Here is an 18,458-nt window from a genome sequence, read left to right on the forward strand (position 1 = left end):
CACAAGGTGAGGCCCCACACAGTCTGCATGATCTGCCTGTAGGGAGGGACGGCCCTGGGTACAGCAGCAGCAATACCAGTATTAATTGTAGTTGAAATATAGCCAGTGATCCATGACGTCCACTGTAGTGGACAGGTGGTTAATCATGATTTCCTGCAAACATAAAATCAATACTTTGATAATGTATGAATTATATGATTCCTTAGTTGTTACTTGATGTCACCACATTTTTTATACCTGCAGGGGACGCTTTCCATAAAAGGATTGGCAAGATATAGATGGGTGACTTGGTCCATGTGGCTTTCTGTCGTCCATCTTGGTTTAGAGACATGTATCATGCACTTACACTGACTTGGCACTGAGTGGCAGTGTATGGGATGATACAATAGGGTCCTATGTAGTGGCTCATGGTGCAACTATGCAAAAAAAAACAATGCGAAAACACCTTTTGAATAGCTGTCCACTGTAGTGACCTCTATGTATGAAAGGGATAATATAGCCAATATGGAGCCAGGCTGTCAAAAAAATGCACTCACACATTCCCACACATACCAGAAATACAAAGACAAACATTACATTACATTTAATTTAGCTGACACTTTTATCCTAAGCGACTTACAATAAGTGCATTCGACCAAGAAGATACAAACTTGAAGAAAACAGAATCATATAAGTACATCAGGTTTCATAGAGCCGAACCATTTTAAGTGCTACTCAACTGGCTTTAGATAAATCAGTCCTTTAGTAGTGCTTTGTTAGTGTGTAAGTGCTTGGTTACTACTAGTATCTAAGTGCTTTTTATTTTGTTTGTTTTTTCATTTTATTGCTCGAAGTGGAGTCGAAAGAGATGAGTTTTCAGTCAAACACACTAAACACATGCCTTTATTCACGACACACACACCCACATGTATACACTATTGTTGAATTGGTGAGCTGGTATGCTTTTGGAAAAAACATTTCCAAAATAGCATGCATGACTTTGCTGAGACTGTGCATGATTGTGTACACAATGTGTGGAGTGTGGTCGTTGCGGTCACATGTCGGAGCTCCATGATGAAGCTGCTGCTCGCGGATTGACCGCTGAGTGTTGAGGTGCGCCGGTCCGCCGTGCTGCTGCTGCTGCTGCTGCAGGGGAGCGTCGGTCCACAGCCTGTAGTGCTGCGATGTGCGGCCGCATTATTTATCTCCTGGCTGCACCATTTTACCACATCTAATCACATTTTCCAGACCACAGAGATACACGTTCACAGGGACGACCTCCGTGCAGACTGGAGGAGAAACTAACAGGTTGCGTCGTTGAACTGAGGTGAGCTCCATGTTCTCAGGATTTGACCGGAATAACGGTAATTGGCCTATATGTCTGTTTTCGGGACATTATTTTTGTCGGCATTTCCGTCTCGGTGACTGTTTCTATACAAGGCAAAAACATGAGAAGGAAAGAAAACCGTGAACACTTGCATGAAAGCAATGTGATCTGCGTTTCGGAGGAGATATGATTTAGCACACAAAGGAATGTAATCGAAAGACACATCAAGGAACCTTAAGTGCACGGTTTTTTCCCTGCAGTCGTATTCACGGTAAGGCAGGATAATAGGCCTGTCTGAAAGATCGTATGATATCTGCAGCAATTTATTAATGCTGGACAGGTCATCGCATTACTTTGGCATTTCTTCTTATATGTAAGAATGCAGGTCAGTAAGGGGATGTTGATCATGCAGAATAAAATGCGGTGATTTAATATTCAGAATCCGAATGAGGCAACACATCTGTCACGCGCGTTTTGGGAGGGACCCCCAGAGCTCTGAGCTCGAGCATGTCTACAGCTGTCCTCAGAGGCTCGTTTTTAGGTTAATTAAAAGCAGCACTGCAACTAATGTACGTTTATTCTGATCGGCCTCTGGACATTTCCTCGTGACTTATGTTATGGCTCACCTCCCTTAATCGTCCGGTTACCGAATGTTAAGGGTGTTTTCTTAACAGCCAGTCATCAGCTGTGCTGTGCTAGGTAATGCCAGTAAGAGCTACATGTGCGTGGTTACATTTAGCTTCACAGAAAATAAATCAAGGTTAACGTTGAAAAAAAAAAACGATTGCTGATGATGCTCCTTTAATAATTCCCTCAAATGCTTCCTTTTATTCTGTGGTTCAGTTTCTTTATGAATTGTGTGGTCTGATTGTGATCATGTAAATCTTCTTACACCAATCAGCATTTGAATGGTTTGTTTTAAGCACTCACTTATTACATTTTGCACATTTGAGGATTTACAGTATGTGAAGCATATTTGTGGGTTTGTATGGTTTCAATTAATCATTTTTATTTCATGTTCATGTACAGTTCTCTGTTTAATGTGTTGGCTAAGATAAGACTATCACTATACTGTAGCATGCAATGTATCTCGGCAAGAGAAGGAATCCTGAGTCTAATAGTCTGATTAGATAGTGAATAATAGTACTCTATAATCCTATGCTATTGAATGAACATTTCCACTTTAAGACATCCTTTATAGAAATACATGAAAAGATCCACATGCAAATTGCTGCCTGAAGTATCACATGTCTAAATGTCACCCTTTTCTGAGTCGACCCGGTGAGAGAAGTGGCAGTAGTTAGTTTAATATAAGAAACATAGGTTATCCAAGGCCAACATGGTGTATCCTCCATCAACAATACAACAGGAAGAAACGTTTTAAAAAGGACTTGAAGATTAAACATTTCCTCTGAGGGATAAGAGAACAGGGCCACAGCAGCAGGCTGTTTGGCTTCTTCTTGTGATCATATCGTATTGATTTTACCTACAACAAACCTAAAACAGTCGACCCCCAAACCCTGCTGAATTTCCCCTGAGGGCTGTAGGACCACTCAACTAGCTAATGAAGCACCATATGGCTGCTAGCCTGGGTTTCTAAGTGACGATGAAATTGCCTCATGCAGTTTTCATACAATGCTTACTTGTCAGTCCCATTATTGTCAACCGGATAACTCAGGAGGGAATTTCTTGAGATGTGCCACAAACATCTACTTGGACATCCTTTCCTTCCACTATCTATGATATCTATTTCTGAGTCTTTGCTTAGTCCTCCCAAAGACGATGTGATTGATTTAAGTAAATAAAATGTGTGTGCCAGAGTGATTATGGCTGCAGGACTGTGGAGATTGGTCTGGCCATACAAGACTAAGAATTAACTGATACAAACTTGGTGTTAAAAGGTCACTGTGACCTCACATCTGTCCCCTTTCTGTGACAGGATATTTCAGGAGCACCATGAGGGAATTTCTTCAAATTGGCACAAGACTCAGTTATGAACTGATCAAGGTCACTGGGAGGTTTTTGGCCATAAGTCAAGAGCGAATGGGCTACTGATGATTCGCTATACTGTATATTATAATAATGTTTCTTTACCATTTTTGTTTTCAGATGGGGAAGGTGCTAACTAATTTCTGTGACTATTTACATAGTTTCTGGAGATGCAGGTTCCTACGGAGTATGCCCTTTCACTGACTGGATAGAGGCTGATGGGTAAATATTCATACTTATTAAAACACACATGCTGGGCTGAAGGGAAGAGAAGTCAAGTAATATACTAATTCTGCATATTATATTTTTGGTCCACAAATGGTGCTGTATACAAATTAAAATGTTTAAACACTTGTTTCAGGGGTTTACAGTAAGTTGTCCCTTCAAACAGTTAACAAGAAATTGTCTCTGGAGTTTGCAAAGAGCAATTTAGGTCACACAGAGAAACCATTATACAGGATCTTTCTGAGCTGAGATTGTCATTATGTTAATGTCCCACCCACACACACAAACACACACTTTTGTTCATCACATCTGGATCATATTAAAAGAGCACATTGTGTTCTGGTAAGTAAGCAGACACGGCCAGGGATAGAGGACCTTGTGAATGTAAATGTGTTTTGTTTTAACTATCTATCACTATAAAATGCTAATTCTAGTGTACTGTAACAACGTATACTGAGCTAGCTGGTTAATCTTCATTTAGAAGCTAAATCATCAATCTGATTGTTGGTTCTCGTTCTGACCGCACTTTAGATGCCGGAAGGTTTTATGACACCACAGAGCCACACTGATAGATACCAGCTAGAGTGCAGTGCTTTAGTTAATGCATGCTTCAAAATCCTTTTCCCATTCACCCCCAGGTGGTTCCATTAATGTATACCACACAGAATCTGAGGAATGTTCTGTGTCTCTGGAGCCAGAGCTGCACTGTTCCAGTCTGTCTGGCTTTCTTCATACAGTATTCAAGATGGGGGACACAATCAAGATTCTCTTTTTAAAAAAAAATCTTTTCCTGTTTCCCCACACAGTCTTTATGTGCTGAGATGACTGTTTGATACATTTTTATTTCGAACAAGTAAAATTACAAAAACAAAACAAATGTTGCAGTGCATAGTCATGTAAAACAAATCAAAATAGAAAATGACATTTACAACAAACGCATTAGCAACATAAACAGTGCCACCTCTAATGTTCGAAAAGGAGTGAGAAGAAGTATAACTGAATGATTTATTTATAATTTGTAATCTGCAATAATTATCCTTTTTATGCATTATTATTAAATCGGCTTTATCTGTTGATTAACATTTATACATATACACAAATACATACACATACATACATACATATATGCACACATACATATGCACACCTACATACTCACACATATACACATACACAGTCAAACACCTTCCCCATCCCTGTATCTTGAGAAAATAATTTCTCTGTATTTCCTCTTGAACTGGTTAATGTTAACAGTTAACTGTTAGAATCACTGTTAAGATCGCGGAAAAGGTAGGACCCAAATGCAGACTACAAAAACGGAAAAAGGTCTAGAAACAAAAAGCGAGCTTTATTTAAAAGCTGATAAACAAAACATGGCATAACTTGAAACGGTAGCACAGGAAACAACAACACAAAATCTGACCATGAGAAACATGGAGGAAGACCGGAGAGACAAACATGAAGCGTAGCGTGAAGGGAAGACAAACAATGAACCGACAGGGGAACACAGGAAAAGACTAAATACAGAGAGGGGTAATCACGGGACAAGAAACAGCTGGGCAGGGGAGGTAGAAAGACAAGGGCAAAAGGTGAACACATTTAGACAATCAGACACAGGAGGAAAAACACAGGAAGGAAGAAAAGAGACAAACAGAATTACAAAATAACACCCAAAACAAGACAGACTAAACTAAAAACGTGACATAACATTAGGATCGTGACAATGACTTACTTTGGAAGATATCTACTTGATTTAAAATGACGCTACTTGCTAACTTACAACATTTTCTGCAACATTTAGCTTATTTTTATTTTTTTTACATTACTTGCACAATTGATCCTGCAACATAATCTTGCACTATTTTTTTTCTGTTTCTCCTTGCAATATTTTAGTTGTTTTTTAAATTTGTTTTATCGTTTTATGTCTTAGATATATTTATGTTGCATTGTTGGAGGAGCCTGGGACTTAAGATGTCTGTGCATATGACAATAAAGCCTTTGAATCTTTGGAGCATCACATTACCTGAACTATAAAGTAGATCTTTTTGTGTGCGCAGGAGGAATTTCAACATGCACATTTTTGCTTCAGGTTTCAGGATGCGCTCCCTGAGAAAGACGGTGTTGCTTGCTATCCTGGTGTCTGTGGTGCTGGTGCTGGCCCTCATTCATTCGTGGCCCACTCGGGCTTACACCACTGTGGATGTGTGGCAGCGATCGGGGTCAATTTTGGAGAGGCATCTAGAGGAGAGGCTCCCAGAACCAGACCACCGACTAGGCAACATCCCCTTTCATGTGAGGGACAATGTGGCAAGGTAATTCATTCTTTTTCAAATCTATCTATCTATCTATCCATCTATCTATCCTGTTATTTTTTACTTATTCAAAGTCCTGAGCACAACAGAGGTCAGTTAAACATGATTTCCTCACATGCATGTATCTCCAATGATCCATCCAGCTTGTTGGCGCGTAACGGATGCATATGTGAGGGTGAGAGTGGAGGAGTGAACCTGCCCTTCGCCCAGCTCTTGTTCCCGCGGGTGTCGGCTCACCCGCTGCACACCGCCTTCGAAGCCTCTGACCTGGAGGAGATGAAGAGGAGACGGGCCAAAGAGTACAAGAGTTTCCAGAAGAGGTAAGCAGAGATGTCAAATATTGTTGATGAACAAGCAGGATAATGATGGAGAATCATCTTATTGGGGTAGTTATTGCGAGCAGTATTTCAGAAAGAAAGCAACCTACTCAAAATGTTGTCTTTCTACTTAACTAGTAGTTTGGTATCATTACAATCTGTATAATTAATCTTTTCAAAGAGGGGTGTGTCCATGTACCATTATATTTTTGTTAGTGTCTGTTTGCCGTATTTCCTGATTCATGACGTGATACAAAGAGATATAAAAGAAACCTCCCGGTAAAAATATTTGACTCTAATATGCCCACAAAAGGAAACAACTATTTTGAACCTGGCTTTAGCCATTGTTCAGATATCTGTACGGGAAAAAGTATGAAAATGAGTACATATTTAATAGGCTGTTGACTCATTGCATATGTAAACATAAAATCTTAGGAAACCTGTTTACAAAAATGTTATTGTCTTAAATGTAATCAAACTAACCAGGGAAGGTGTCATGGTAATGTATTTTAGTTATTTCAACTGAGAATAATCCCAAGTTTTTCAGAAGCTGCTATTGAATTCTCTCTTCAATGTGTTTTCGTAGAGCAAAAAACACTCACTGCATTTTGAGCGTAGTTGTTCCATGCTTGCTGATGTTAGTTGTGTGTGTGCTGCAGGGAGCATCCTGGTGATGATCTTTTCTCCCCTTAGGTCTCAGACACCTGCAGATGTTCTCATTATTGCAGAGGCTAACAATCCCTTACAGTATCCAACGCAGGGGGTGGAGCTTCGTCCCCTAAGAACAATCATCATCCCAGGTAAGACTTCAGACAGACCTGAGAGTGGGACACACATTTGAACATGACTATTTGGTCAACTAGATTGCTGTTCAACAGTTAAAACAGATGTTGCGGTTTTAGATTAGATTATTTAAAGGTCCCCTATTGCACTCTTTTTCAACAATATAGTATAGGTCTCAGATGTATACAAAACATGTCTCTGAAGGGTTTGGCTCAAAAAACCAAACAGATCATACTTTGTAGCATCCCATAAACCCCTCTGTTTCAACCCTGTTTCAAAAGTGCTGATTCTGATTCTAAATTCGAATGAAATGAAAATGTGATCAGCTCATTTTCTGAAACGTTTTTATTAGGGCCGGGCCTTTCACGCGTTAATTAAGATTAATTAATTACACAAAAATTAACGCATTTTAATCGCACTTATTTTTGCACCGCGGAACGTTTCTCACTGGATGAGATTCAGGGGTACCGATTATACTGGAGCACCAACTAACGTTCATGACTTCAGACAACAACAAACCACAGTGAACAATAGTCAAACATGAACGAAGAAGCTGATGAGACCGCTTTGGTTGGCCCCGTGGATGGGACATTTTGTTTTAAAAACGGACGGATGGAAGCGTCAATAAGAGCACGGTTGTTTGCAAATTATGCAAAAAGGAATTCGCATATCACCGCAGCACATCAAGCCTCAAGTGTCACCTCAATGCAAAACATATACCAGCTAGCGTGGAAGCTATTGTGGACGTTAGCCGGACTCGGAGTACAAGGACCCACACCCAATTCGCGTTGATCAAACAGTGGCCTATGCAACAGAGAGATTTTATTTTTCATCAGGATATTGGAAGAATAGGAGGGATTGAGGTCAATCACTGGCACTTTTTTATTTTATTTTAAATGGTACACTTTATGTTGAAATATTTATTATGTTGTTGGTGCAACTGGCACTTTATGTTGAACTGTTTATTGTTTTGGCCAAGGGTATTGAGAGAGTTGGACTGAAATTGATTAGATTTTTTAAATCAACTGTTGGTAAATCAACAAAGTCTGTTATGGCCTCTGAAGCAACAGAGAGATGTTTTCTAATAGTCAGGGTTTCCAATGTTCTGAATGTACTTGAAAGTATTGTATTTTACTTACAAAACAAAGTGTTATAGTTTACAGAAGGTCTACCTACCTATAGGCTACCTGAATCTCTGAAATGTACTATATTCCTAAATATGCTATTGCTACACTTTATGGCAAAAATTGCACTTTTCTGTTGGTCTTGGTTAAGTACCACCTTGAAAAAAATAAACAATGTTTTGTTGCTTAAGCTTATGTATTCAGTCATTATTCAATGGTATACTAAAATCCATGTGAAAAAAATTGCTTCTCAGTGTTCTCAGGTCAAATATTTATATGTGATTAAAAATGCGATTAATTTCGATTAATTAATTACAAAGCCTCTAATTAATTAGATTAATTTTTTTAATCGAGTCCCGGCCCTAGTTTTTATATAAATGGATCAGGACAAAAAGAAAGAGAATCTTATTTCCGGAAACTTTCCGAATCGCTTAACACAGAGGGGACACACATTGATGTACAAAAGACAGGAACAAGTGGATTTAGCATCATAGGTGACCTTTAATTTAGGCATTGGTCACTAAGCTACTACAGCTAAAAATATCTAAACCTGGAGATGGCTCATGTGTGACCAGTGCTGTGTGCACAAATAGATTGGATATGGACTCCACTTATCTGCATAACATAAGAAGCATCGTTAACAGGTTTAACACAAATAGAACAGTTCGTTTTTAGTATTAGGAAACACACAGAGCCTATTTTAAATTCTGCAGACAGTTTGTGCATTAACTGTGTCTTAAAGGCTGTAGTAACATAGCCTGTCAACTGTTATAATAATACTTTCAGGCTTGGCCTTACACGACCTTCCCCGAGACCACTACTCGGTATGTATTTCTATTTTTACTTTGACATACTTTAGATATCTGCTTTGCTTTTAATCCACTCACCATTTTTCCATCTCGCTGCAGATAAACTTCACTGCCATGCTCGGAACGCTAAATGTGGCAGCAGAGGTGGACGGGGTGAAAATCAAAGGTGATAGCGAGATGCACATGACTCTGTCCAGCAGCCTGCTGCCAAACCTGAACCGACAGCTGCAGTTTGTCACCTACACAAACACACTGTTCAACCCCAGCACGGCAGACACAGGTGAGAACAAACGTTCAGTATTTCAGTGCTTTTTTTCCCCGCAAAATGTGCCTTAACATCCTTTTAGACTATTGCTTTGCATAAATAAAAGCTCCCCAAAACAACCTTTTAGATGATCAGAAGAGTTGATATTCTCTTGTCAGTACATGTAAGCTAGTTGGCTTAATTTAGCATCAACAAGATGTTCCAACAAGAACCCTTAGATCCTCCACTGCCCTGCTTTAGAAATTCCAAGGGTACCACACAAAAGATCTCCCCATGGATCTTAGAACAGCAAACTCCCATGAAATGTTTAAAAGCAAATTAAAAACCTATCTTTTTAATATGGCTTTTAATTTGGGTTAACTTTCAATTCTCACTGGTATCATTGTCCATGTTTTACTGTATTTTTTCTTTTTTTCTTTTATTTTACACTTTTAATTTTCTTTTGAATTTTTTTTATTTTAACCTATTTGAATTTCTTATCAGCTTTAGTTCAAGGGAATTTCATTAGGATCACAGTAGATGTTTTATCTTGTTCTGTATTTATTTTAATATTATTTTAACATTGTTGTTATTATTTCTTTAATAAAGCACTTTGCATTCAGCATTTTGAATGAACAGCCCTATTCCATTAACAAATGCAGAGCGGTTCGCCCCAGTAAGATCCTATCACACAAATTAAATGTGTTTTTGTTGTGTCTATTAGTTCAGTTGGAGACGGAGGGGCATCAAGCAAGCTTCAGTATCAAGATTCAACACGGGGTGACTCCCAAACTGTATAACACAGGATCCAAAGGAGGTAAAACACAACGCCTTTATCTAACCACTGAACAATAAGCCTTACAGTAATAACATATCTTCATTTACTAAAAATAAAAAAGCTCACTTTCCTCTAACGATAGTTTCATCTTCCTTCTCTGCAGAGTACAACGTCAGTTCCCTTGTTACCATAGCTACAAAGACTTTCCTGCGATATGAAAAGCTTCAAAATCTCATCGACAGCGTGAGGAGATACTATCCTACCGTCACCATAGTGATCGCTGATGACAGCGAAAACCCCCAAACTATTTCTGGGCCTTACATCGAACATTACATCATGCCTTTTGGAAAGGTAGGGAGACTCATAGTGAAGGCTTGTAACCATGGATGTGTAACCCTTGTCCTGCGCTAGGGACATATGGGGGTTTTAAATGAGTATCTATCAATCACATTAGATGTGCATATGACAAATGTGACAAAGAAATGGGAAAAAAGGGTGTGAGAAGGATTTTGTTTATTTACATTTCTGAATATCTATCTGAGCTCCTATATTAGCTAACTCACAGACACTCATTTAGGACAGAATTGTTCTATTGAAACCCAAATATATGTTATTTTATCGGCTTCCAACAGGGACATTGCTGCTGTATTATGTATTTTATGCAATGCATTCATATCTTCAAGAATCAAGAAAAGATTCCCCTAGAGTTTAGTTTTACAATTTGGATGGAAGTTAAATAAATAATTTAACTCAGTAATAAGGTCAAATGATATTAATATATAACTCTGTTATAGCAGTTTTTTTATGTGGATAGTTTTGTCCTTCAAGGAGCAACTTTTAAAAAAAGTGTTCACTGATCCTTTTTGGTATTCACGCTCTGTGTCGTGTGCCACAGGGTTGGTTTGCTGGACGAAACCTGGCCGTCTCTCAGGTGACCACGAAGTACGTGCTGTGGGTGGACGACGACTTCATCTTCACATCCAACACCAAGCTGGAGAAACTGGTGGACGTCTTAGAGAGAACCACTCTGGATCTGGTCAGAAAACAAAAAGCTTTTGTTTAAAATGAATGTGGCAGGCTTGTGTTCCTGATTCAGTGACATCAATGTGTGTGTGTGTGTGTGTGTGTGTGTGTGTGTGTGTGTGTGTGTGTGTGTGTGTGTGTGTGTGTGTGTGTGTGTGTGTGTGTGTGTTTGTCCAGGTGGGCGGTGCAGTGCGGGAGGCCACAGGTTACACTGCCACCTACAGACAGACCATCTCCATTGAGTCAGGGGAGGAGGATGGAGACTGTTTACACTTGAGGAGAGGGTTTCATCACGTCATCCAAGGCTTTCCTAACTGCGTGGTGACTGACGGGGTCATTAACTTCTTCCTGGCCCGCACCGACAAAGTGCAGCAGGTCGGCTTCGACCCGCGTCTTGCAAGGGTCGCTCACCTGGGTGAGTACAGGGGAAGAATAATGTTCATATTAAACAGTGAAGAGTGTTATTTGACTATTCAAATGTACAATAACATTGTTGTAATGGCAATTTCGTTGTTCCAATATCCTATATCCTTTTTGCCATTACTTTCACATGAGAATGAGTGATCCAGACGCAGTAAAAAACAGATGATTTCCGTTCTTGAGTACAGTTCAGAATGATGTTTATTGATGGTTTATATTAGCAATTAATCACAGAGTGAATGGTTGTATCTTGAGCATCTGCCGGGCTGGTTGAATCGGTATGCTCTTCCTCCTCTGTCCTCGCTCTTCCGGTCACCTATGACCCCTTTTATACACCCGGCGCAGCTAACCCCCCGCCAACAAGTGTTCAAAATCGTATTGCACTATAAATATAAATTAAATAAACTGACATGCCAACAACACCCATAAAATGGCTCCTACAACAGTCATTTATCAGAGCAGGGTGTGAAAAAGGAAGGGTCAAAATTCTACACTCATGTGTGTGCTTGCCCTTATTTCCAGTTGTTTGCAGCTAATCTGGGGCCATATTTTCCATTAAAAACACATTTAAAAAATCAAGCAAAGGAATGCTGTAAACATCTGCAAACAGCGTGAAATGTGTGGTTTACTTCTAACTTGTGCATACTTAAGCAACCCAGCAAGGGTTAGTTACGTACAGTGGTGTGAAATCAAGACAATCTGAATGTGAACTTGGCGCACACAAGAAACAAAGGGAGAGCCTGCAGTACCGTTCTGATTAAAGACCATGAGACTTAACTGCCTAATCATCTACGAATGCTTTGTAATGAAGTGTTTTGGTAAATTATGTTTTAAATATTCATATCTCATTTTACTTATTGAAATATTATCAAATTAACTGTTGCAAAGAAATTAAAGTGTGAAATGTTTAATCAGCTCAAGTCAACATCTCCAAATCAGTGCTCTGCTATAATTTAATTAAACTAAATGCATTAAATACAATTGAATTACATTTGTATTTAGTCCTCTAATATACAGTTTTCCACTTCTCCCTTATTAACGTTTCAGGATGTTGAAATAAAGTAAACATACTTACATTGCATTATATGATTGTACTGCATAAGGAATAGATGTAAAAGCCAAATAGGCCATTATGCAAATATCACAATGATGTATTGCCATGATCCTTGCAAAAAAAAAGTGCTTTTTATTGTGTGATGATTATTGCTATAAACCTTATATGTGTTTACTATACTTATTAGAAAATACAGTGATACAAGCAGGTAATAATGCACTATGGATTGAGCATCATATAAAGCGTTAGGGATAATTCAATTAGACAGAATCAAATGAGTTGAATGTTTTAAATGCATGTGGCTGAATCATTTCTGTTTTCTTTTCTCAGAGTTTTTCATCGATGGCCTGGGATCTCTCCATGTGGGCTCTTGTGATGATGTCATTGTCAACCATGCCACCAAAATCAAACTTCCCTGGACGAGCCAATCAGAGAGCGACAAGACTTACGCCAAGTTTCGCTACCCGCCGGCCTCCTCTGACGCCACACACACGAAAAACGGCCTGCTGTTCTTCAAGAACCGATTTCAGTGTTTGACTCATAATTAGTGTCTCTGTTCTTCAGCCTGAGGGCTCCTCTGCTCTTCATGAGTTGCCAAAGAAGTTCTCCTCCCCCGCCACACCCCGACAGACAAGATTTAGACACACTTTTGGTTTGTTTTTTACTTAACAACCTTTATTAGAAGTGTCAGGATTCAACATAGAGAAACAGTCAGTGCTAAAATATCCTCATCCACAGTATATATTAAAGACACAGATATCAAAAGGATGTCTAGACAGTCACCTGTAGAAACAAACATAATCATCTTGTTTTCCCAGACCCAGTTCATCATCTTATTTCATTTGATTTGGTTTTACATTCTCGAGCTGTTCTGACACAGACACCGAGCTTTGGGGAAACCTGGCCGGTAGCAAATTCCCAGACTGAGTCCCTTCATTGTCATTCTAGGCTAATGAGCAGAGCAGAGCTACGTGGCCTCCTTCAATTTGCACTATCAACAAAAAAAAGACTGAGCTTGAGAAAAGCAATAGACGTTTGAGGATGACAGCAAAGGGACACTTGCCAGAAAGTGACAATCCTGTAGACACAGCACATACTGTAGGCATCCTTTCCAGCAACGCCACATGAAGAATGCATTCAGAACTTCTCCGCCTGTGGTTTCTGCGCTCTGTCACTGACGGGTCCTGCCAAAGGTTGGGCTGCTGGCTTGCGGGTGTTTTTATCTCATTGTGTTAAAGTTTTGCTAAGCCCCCTTTACCCAGAATCCTGTGTCATTTGTGAGCGATTCATTGCGTCTGAGGAGGAGAAACTTTCAGTCCCATCACCTATGGTGTCAGCTGATCTGTGAGCAGCCTTCTGTTGTGTGTTTTTGTCTTCTGCTGTCTGACACTCTCGACTAACATCTAAAGAAGAGGAGCGCTTCTGTCCGATGCACGTTGCTGAACGGCAAAGAAAGGAAATGCATCTTTACACGCTGCCTAACAGAAAAAGTGCATGTTTATTTTTTCTTATTATAAGTGAAGAAAAGAAAAAAAAACAGCACATTGAGACAGAATTAATCAGTGTTTGGTGATAAATGAACATCTTGAAAGTATGTAGCCGGAGCATGAAAGTGAGACAAAGTCAAGGTGAGACGGAGAAGCTTGAAAATCCTGTTTTTATACTGACCCTTTGGAGAGTTACTGTTTGCCTCATGCCTGAAGGGATGTTGTTTTATACCATGGCCTTTAGATGGTGCCCTTGTATCACCTTATTGTTTCATAAGACCAATTAGTTTCGAAAAGTTATTTGTTATTAACAAAGAGGTGCCAGAGACTTATGCCTGATGTTTTTTTTTTTATCTGAAGATGAATATTTTAAAACAATTTTGAGTGATATTTATTTATTATTGATTTTTGTTTCTGAAGTTAGCTGTGTGTATGGGGAATCAAAGTGAAACTTCATCAGTGACAGTATTATTAAAGGTTTTTGTGTGATTGTGTGTTCAAAGATTTGTAATTGTCGGCAGATCTATAGCTGAGCTGAATCATTTTTTTGTGTGATATTAATTGTGTGAACACAGAAATGTAACTTGCCTGCTTCACCCAAAAACCACTGGTTGATTTGTCTGGTCACGTATTATGAGCATTTTTAAATTGATTTAGACTGTTGACATATTAAAATGTCTGTGGAAACGCCTCTTTTATTGCCCTAAATTATGTTGAGGGGTTGGGATGGGAGTCTACATTAAAGTCATAGGTTCGTTAAGGCATCCTTGTCCATCTCCAAATGTAGACACTTATTACTAAACCAAAACAAAAGCATTGATTGTTGTATTCCTGCCATCACCGTTCATCCTCTAATTGTTGGACTAGGACATATTTACAGGACTCAGTTAATATTCTACGTTTGTGATTTAAGTCAAAAGTAATATACTGTGTCTATACAGCAGTTGGCTCCTGCATCGTTTAGTCCTTCGTTTATATATTTGTTCATCACAGTCATTATTTTGTGAATATTTTTATAGAAAAGAGTAAGACAACTAAAGCAGAGGAAGCCACTTAAGGGTCAGTAAAAAATAAGAACAGGGTCAACATTTAAATGTTGGTTGTTGTGAGGGAAGCATCTGAAAACACTGAGCCCAAATGGTGCTACTTGATACCTTTATACATACAGTATACGTTTGATACACAAGGATAGATGCCTCACAGGCAGAGGATGTGGGACCCAAGGAGTCAGGAGACTATGAGGTGAGGTGAAATGACTGAAACAAGTGGCAAACATCCCCAAAGAAATACAATAAATACAAATACATTCAAAAGAGTCAAAAACAAAGGTTTGGAGGCCACTTACATCTCTGTGCCCTGCCCATTATCCAGCCATGGTCCGTTCATGTTGACCCACTGTATAATATAAAAAACATTTAAATGATATGAGAATTTAAGAAAAAAGGACAGGACATATTTCGTGTTGAGCCGTGCACAGAAGAGAGCAGACAAGGCGGAGGTGTTAAGAAAGTCAGTGTGCATGGGAAGCACACTCAAACTGCTCCAAAGCACAGTGTGAAGACTGAGCCTTTGGGACGTGAGGTGTCATAGAGTCAGACCACCAACCGCCGCCGCGTGACCATAAAACTTTGTTTGTCATCACAACTGTCATTTCAACTGTCAAACAAACATTCATGATATAAAAGAGGATGATGATAGATTAAAGAGTAACTAATTTATAGAAAAAAGCATGAGCATCTTCAATCTCTCCACTAGAGGACGCTTTAGCAACAGTTCGCTGTTCTTAATCTGATAATGTGTAAATCTTTGATTATAGCTTGTATGTTGGAATAAAGAGTCCTTTGTAAAAAAAAGAATTGGAAATTCAAAAAATAGATCAGCGGGCTCTAATCTCTATGTAAATACAAATCATGGTTTCCTGCAGAATATTCCACAAGTCACATCGCAGTAGAATTAATTCCCCCAAAATGCATTTTCATGCACCCTGAACCAGAGCCTCTATTCGAGGCAATCTCTTATTGAAGAGTCAATAATAATAAAAAACATAACATAACTAGACGGAGAAAAAAGAGACCATAAAGAGATGCAAAATGATTACAAAGAAATGCAAAACAACACAAGACACAAAATGTTGCACGACTACAACCCATTTTGAAACATTTTGAAACATTTTGCTACCAAGAGAACCAAGAGATGCACAATGACCACACAGCGAAATCTAATAACAAAAAAAACATAAAAGATGCAAAAAGCTGAGAAAAGATGCAAAACAACCAAATATATAAGAGAAGTTACTTCAAAATACGTACCACAGTCTGGGGGTCTTGCTCCCATGTGCTGACAGAGGGTTGGGGGTCCCTCTAACATGTCTGAGCCCAGGGGCCAGTGGTCTCATTGTCTCAGTCATCCATGACTGTGTGACAAAGTGTTACTCTGAAATATCTTAACGTTTTTATAAAAATGATGGTGACAACAGCATTTCTCTTTCATCCCCTGTGTGTGTTGGGACAGCACAGAGGCTCTTTATTGATACGATCCCACATGAGATTATTTACATTCATGATGACAGTGACAGGTGAGCACCTGTTTTATCTTTGTTCCCCTTTTCCTCTTTCTGCTCGACTAGGACGGGTGCTTTGTGTAAGTTTGCAAATGTGTTTCGTTCAGATAACAGTTTAACAATGGCAGGGTTAAAATAGCCCACCAACGGGGAAAAAACAGCTATTTGCTAATCTGCAGGGAACCACAGAGATACAGACCCGATTCAGACCCCCGAGTTAAACCACAGTCTCTCAGTCACTTCAGGATGCAGAGTATGACAGAGTGAAGGGTTTTAAACTCTCAGAGGGAATTTTGTGGAATTGGTCCCTTGTGAAAATATTACAAAAAAATCCACCCATTAATTTTCAATGGAAAAAGTTAGAAATGTCTACATATACAATATGATATACAGTCTCTGTAATGCTTCAAAACCATATTTTAACATCTCATCTGTTATCATCGCCTGTACATGTGTGTCCATGCAGAGTAAACACACGATCAAACCAACGTGTTATAAAAGAAGAAATCCAGGATAGCCAAAACCATGGTGGAGAAGAAAAATCGGAGAGTAATTGGGGATCAAATATGAGGAAGAGAAACAGTGAGACAAGCGTGAATCCAACGATGCTGCCTCAGCCGAGGGGCTCCTGCTCCAGAAAGGTGAAGTGAGTCTGTGTCACCGCAGGTCATCACTGCTCGCTCTCTGTCAGCTGACCCAGGTTGTTTGATTGAGCACCCTCATTTAATGTAGCTGCCCTGGTAGTCACACCCTGAGAGGAAAACACAACCAATTAAACAGCAGTTGCATTTTATTTTGCATATTCTTTGTTAAAATGTGTGACACATTTGGATGGAAACCTGGCTTGTAGGTGAGCCTATCACATTACATCTAGCAATTGAATTGGTTTGTAGAAAAATATAGATTATTGCAGCTTATAAAAGATGTATAAGCTATACAAATGACTATTTTTGTGCTTCTCAAATGCTAATATAATACTAGTGGTTCACTAGACAAACTTCCAAGGTTTTGCTTGAATATCATTTGCACAGAAATACAATTTTGGAGTTGTCACATCCATATGGGTGGTTGTAGAATAAGCTTAACGTGAAACCTGTCTTTAAACTTGCTCTTAGAGCAGGATGGAAACAGCCTGAACACAAAGAGGACAAGAGCCAGATAAGCAATATGTGATCAAACCATTTCCTCCTCCTGGTGGAAGTCTGACTGAATAAGATAAAACAGCAGGTCAGTCAGTTTTCCATAAATTGTATGACTGAATGACATTGGCTTAAGATTAGATGGACTTGGTTTGTAAAACCTTGCAGAAACAACAACAGGATATTTGACAAAGGCAACCGGAGAGTAATTTCCCCTCATCATTAGTGATTTATTTTATTTATTTAATCGATTATTTGGCAGAGACAATGCACAGTAATGAACATTTGAAACATTCAAATGTGTCAAGCGTAACAGTGCCAGATTTAGCTTTGAGCTCATTTCCATCCGCAGTCCCTCACATAAAACATTTAAGATAATTACATTTTACAAACATAGCAAAAACAAAATACATGATATGCAAAAGGTGCAAAAGAGCAAGAGCAACATACACAAGTATTTATCACATGGTAATACAATATAGCAGCAACGACATATAAAGTGCAAGAGAAGATACAAGAGATACATAAAGTGCAAGAGAAGATACCCCTGTGTTAAAGTGCATTTAGCGGTGATTGCACGGATGTTTGTTTCTCAACCATTCTTTGAGGTGACCTTTGAAGCTATTGAGACTGGGACAATCCCGTAACTCAGTTGGGAGGTTATTCCACAATGAGCTGCCTTTAATGGAGAGTACATTTTGTCCTAAAGTGGTCCGTCTACGGTGGACTTCACAGTCTCCTCTGGTTTCTGACCAATTGCAGCATCCAGTGTGTTTTTTGTGGATGAATTCCCCTGATCATGACAACAAACTGCGTTATGCTGCTGACATAGACAAATCAGCTCTATCTGGTCCAAACCTTTGTGTTCTGTGGATTATGAAGTGTACC

General features: G+C 39.2%; 1 protein-coding gene across 2 annotated transcripts; it reads left to right on the forward strand.

The window, feature by feature from the left end:
• Positions 1–1,049: 1,049 nt before the first annotated feature.
• On the forward strand, positions 1,050–14,562 carry b4galnt1b (beta-1,4-N-acetyl-galactosaminyl transferase 1b). 2 transcript variants are annotated; one of them, XM_079681608.1, is made up of 12 exons: positions 1,050–1,306; positions 3,416–3,517; positions 5,610–5,832; positions 5,976–6,152; positions 6,843–6,949; positions 8,843–8,880; positions 8,965–9,145; positions 9,834–9,926; positions 10,051–10,238; positions 10,783–10,923; positions 11,088–11,325; positions 12,715–14,562. In XM_079681608.1, the coding sequence occupies exons 2-12, from the start codon at positions 3,514–3,516 to the stop codon at positions 12,930–12,932; spliced, it is 1,608 nt and encodes a 535-aa protein (XP_079537734.1). In that variant the 5' UTR covers positions 1,050–1,306; positions 3,416–3,513; the 3' UTR covers positions 12,933–14,562. The 2 variants fall into 2 exon arrangements, with proteins under 2 accessions (XP_079537734.1, XP_079537735.1); XM_079681609.1 differs by having other exon boundaries at positions 3,457–3,517.
• The last annotated feature ends 3,896 nt before the right edge of the window (positions 14,563–18,458 follow it).

The sequence above is a fragment of the Notothenia rossii genome (assembly GCF_949606895.1).
Source record: "Notothenia rossii genome assembly, chromosome: 5".
Lineage (NCBI taxonomy): Eukaryota > Metazoa > Chordata > Actinopteri > Perciformes > Nototheniidae > Notothenia > Notothenia rossii.

What these genes read in the sequence shown, in the direction of transcription:
- b4galnt1b (XM_079681608.1), top strand. An exon ending in AAGAACAATCATCATCCCAG is followed by an intron (nt 6,950 to 8,842) that starts GTAAGACTTCAG and finishes TAATACTTTCAG; the next exon opens with GCTTGGCCTTACACGACCTT. An exon ending in TAACACAGGATCCAAAGGAG is followed by an intron (nt 9,927 to 10,050) that starts GTAAAACACAAC and finishes CCTTCTCTGCAG; the next exon opens with AGTACAACGTCAGTTCCCTT.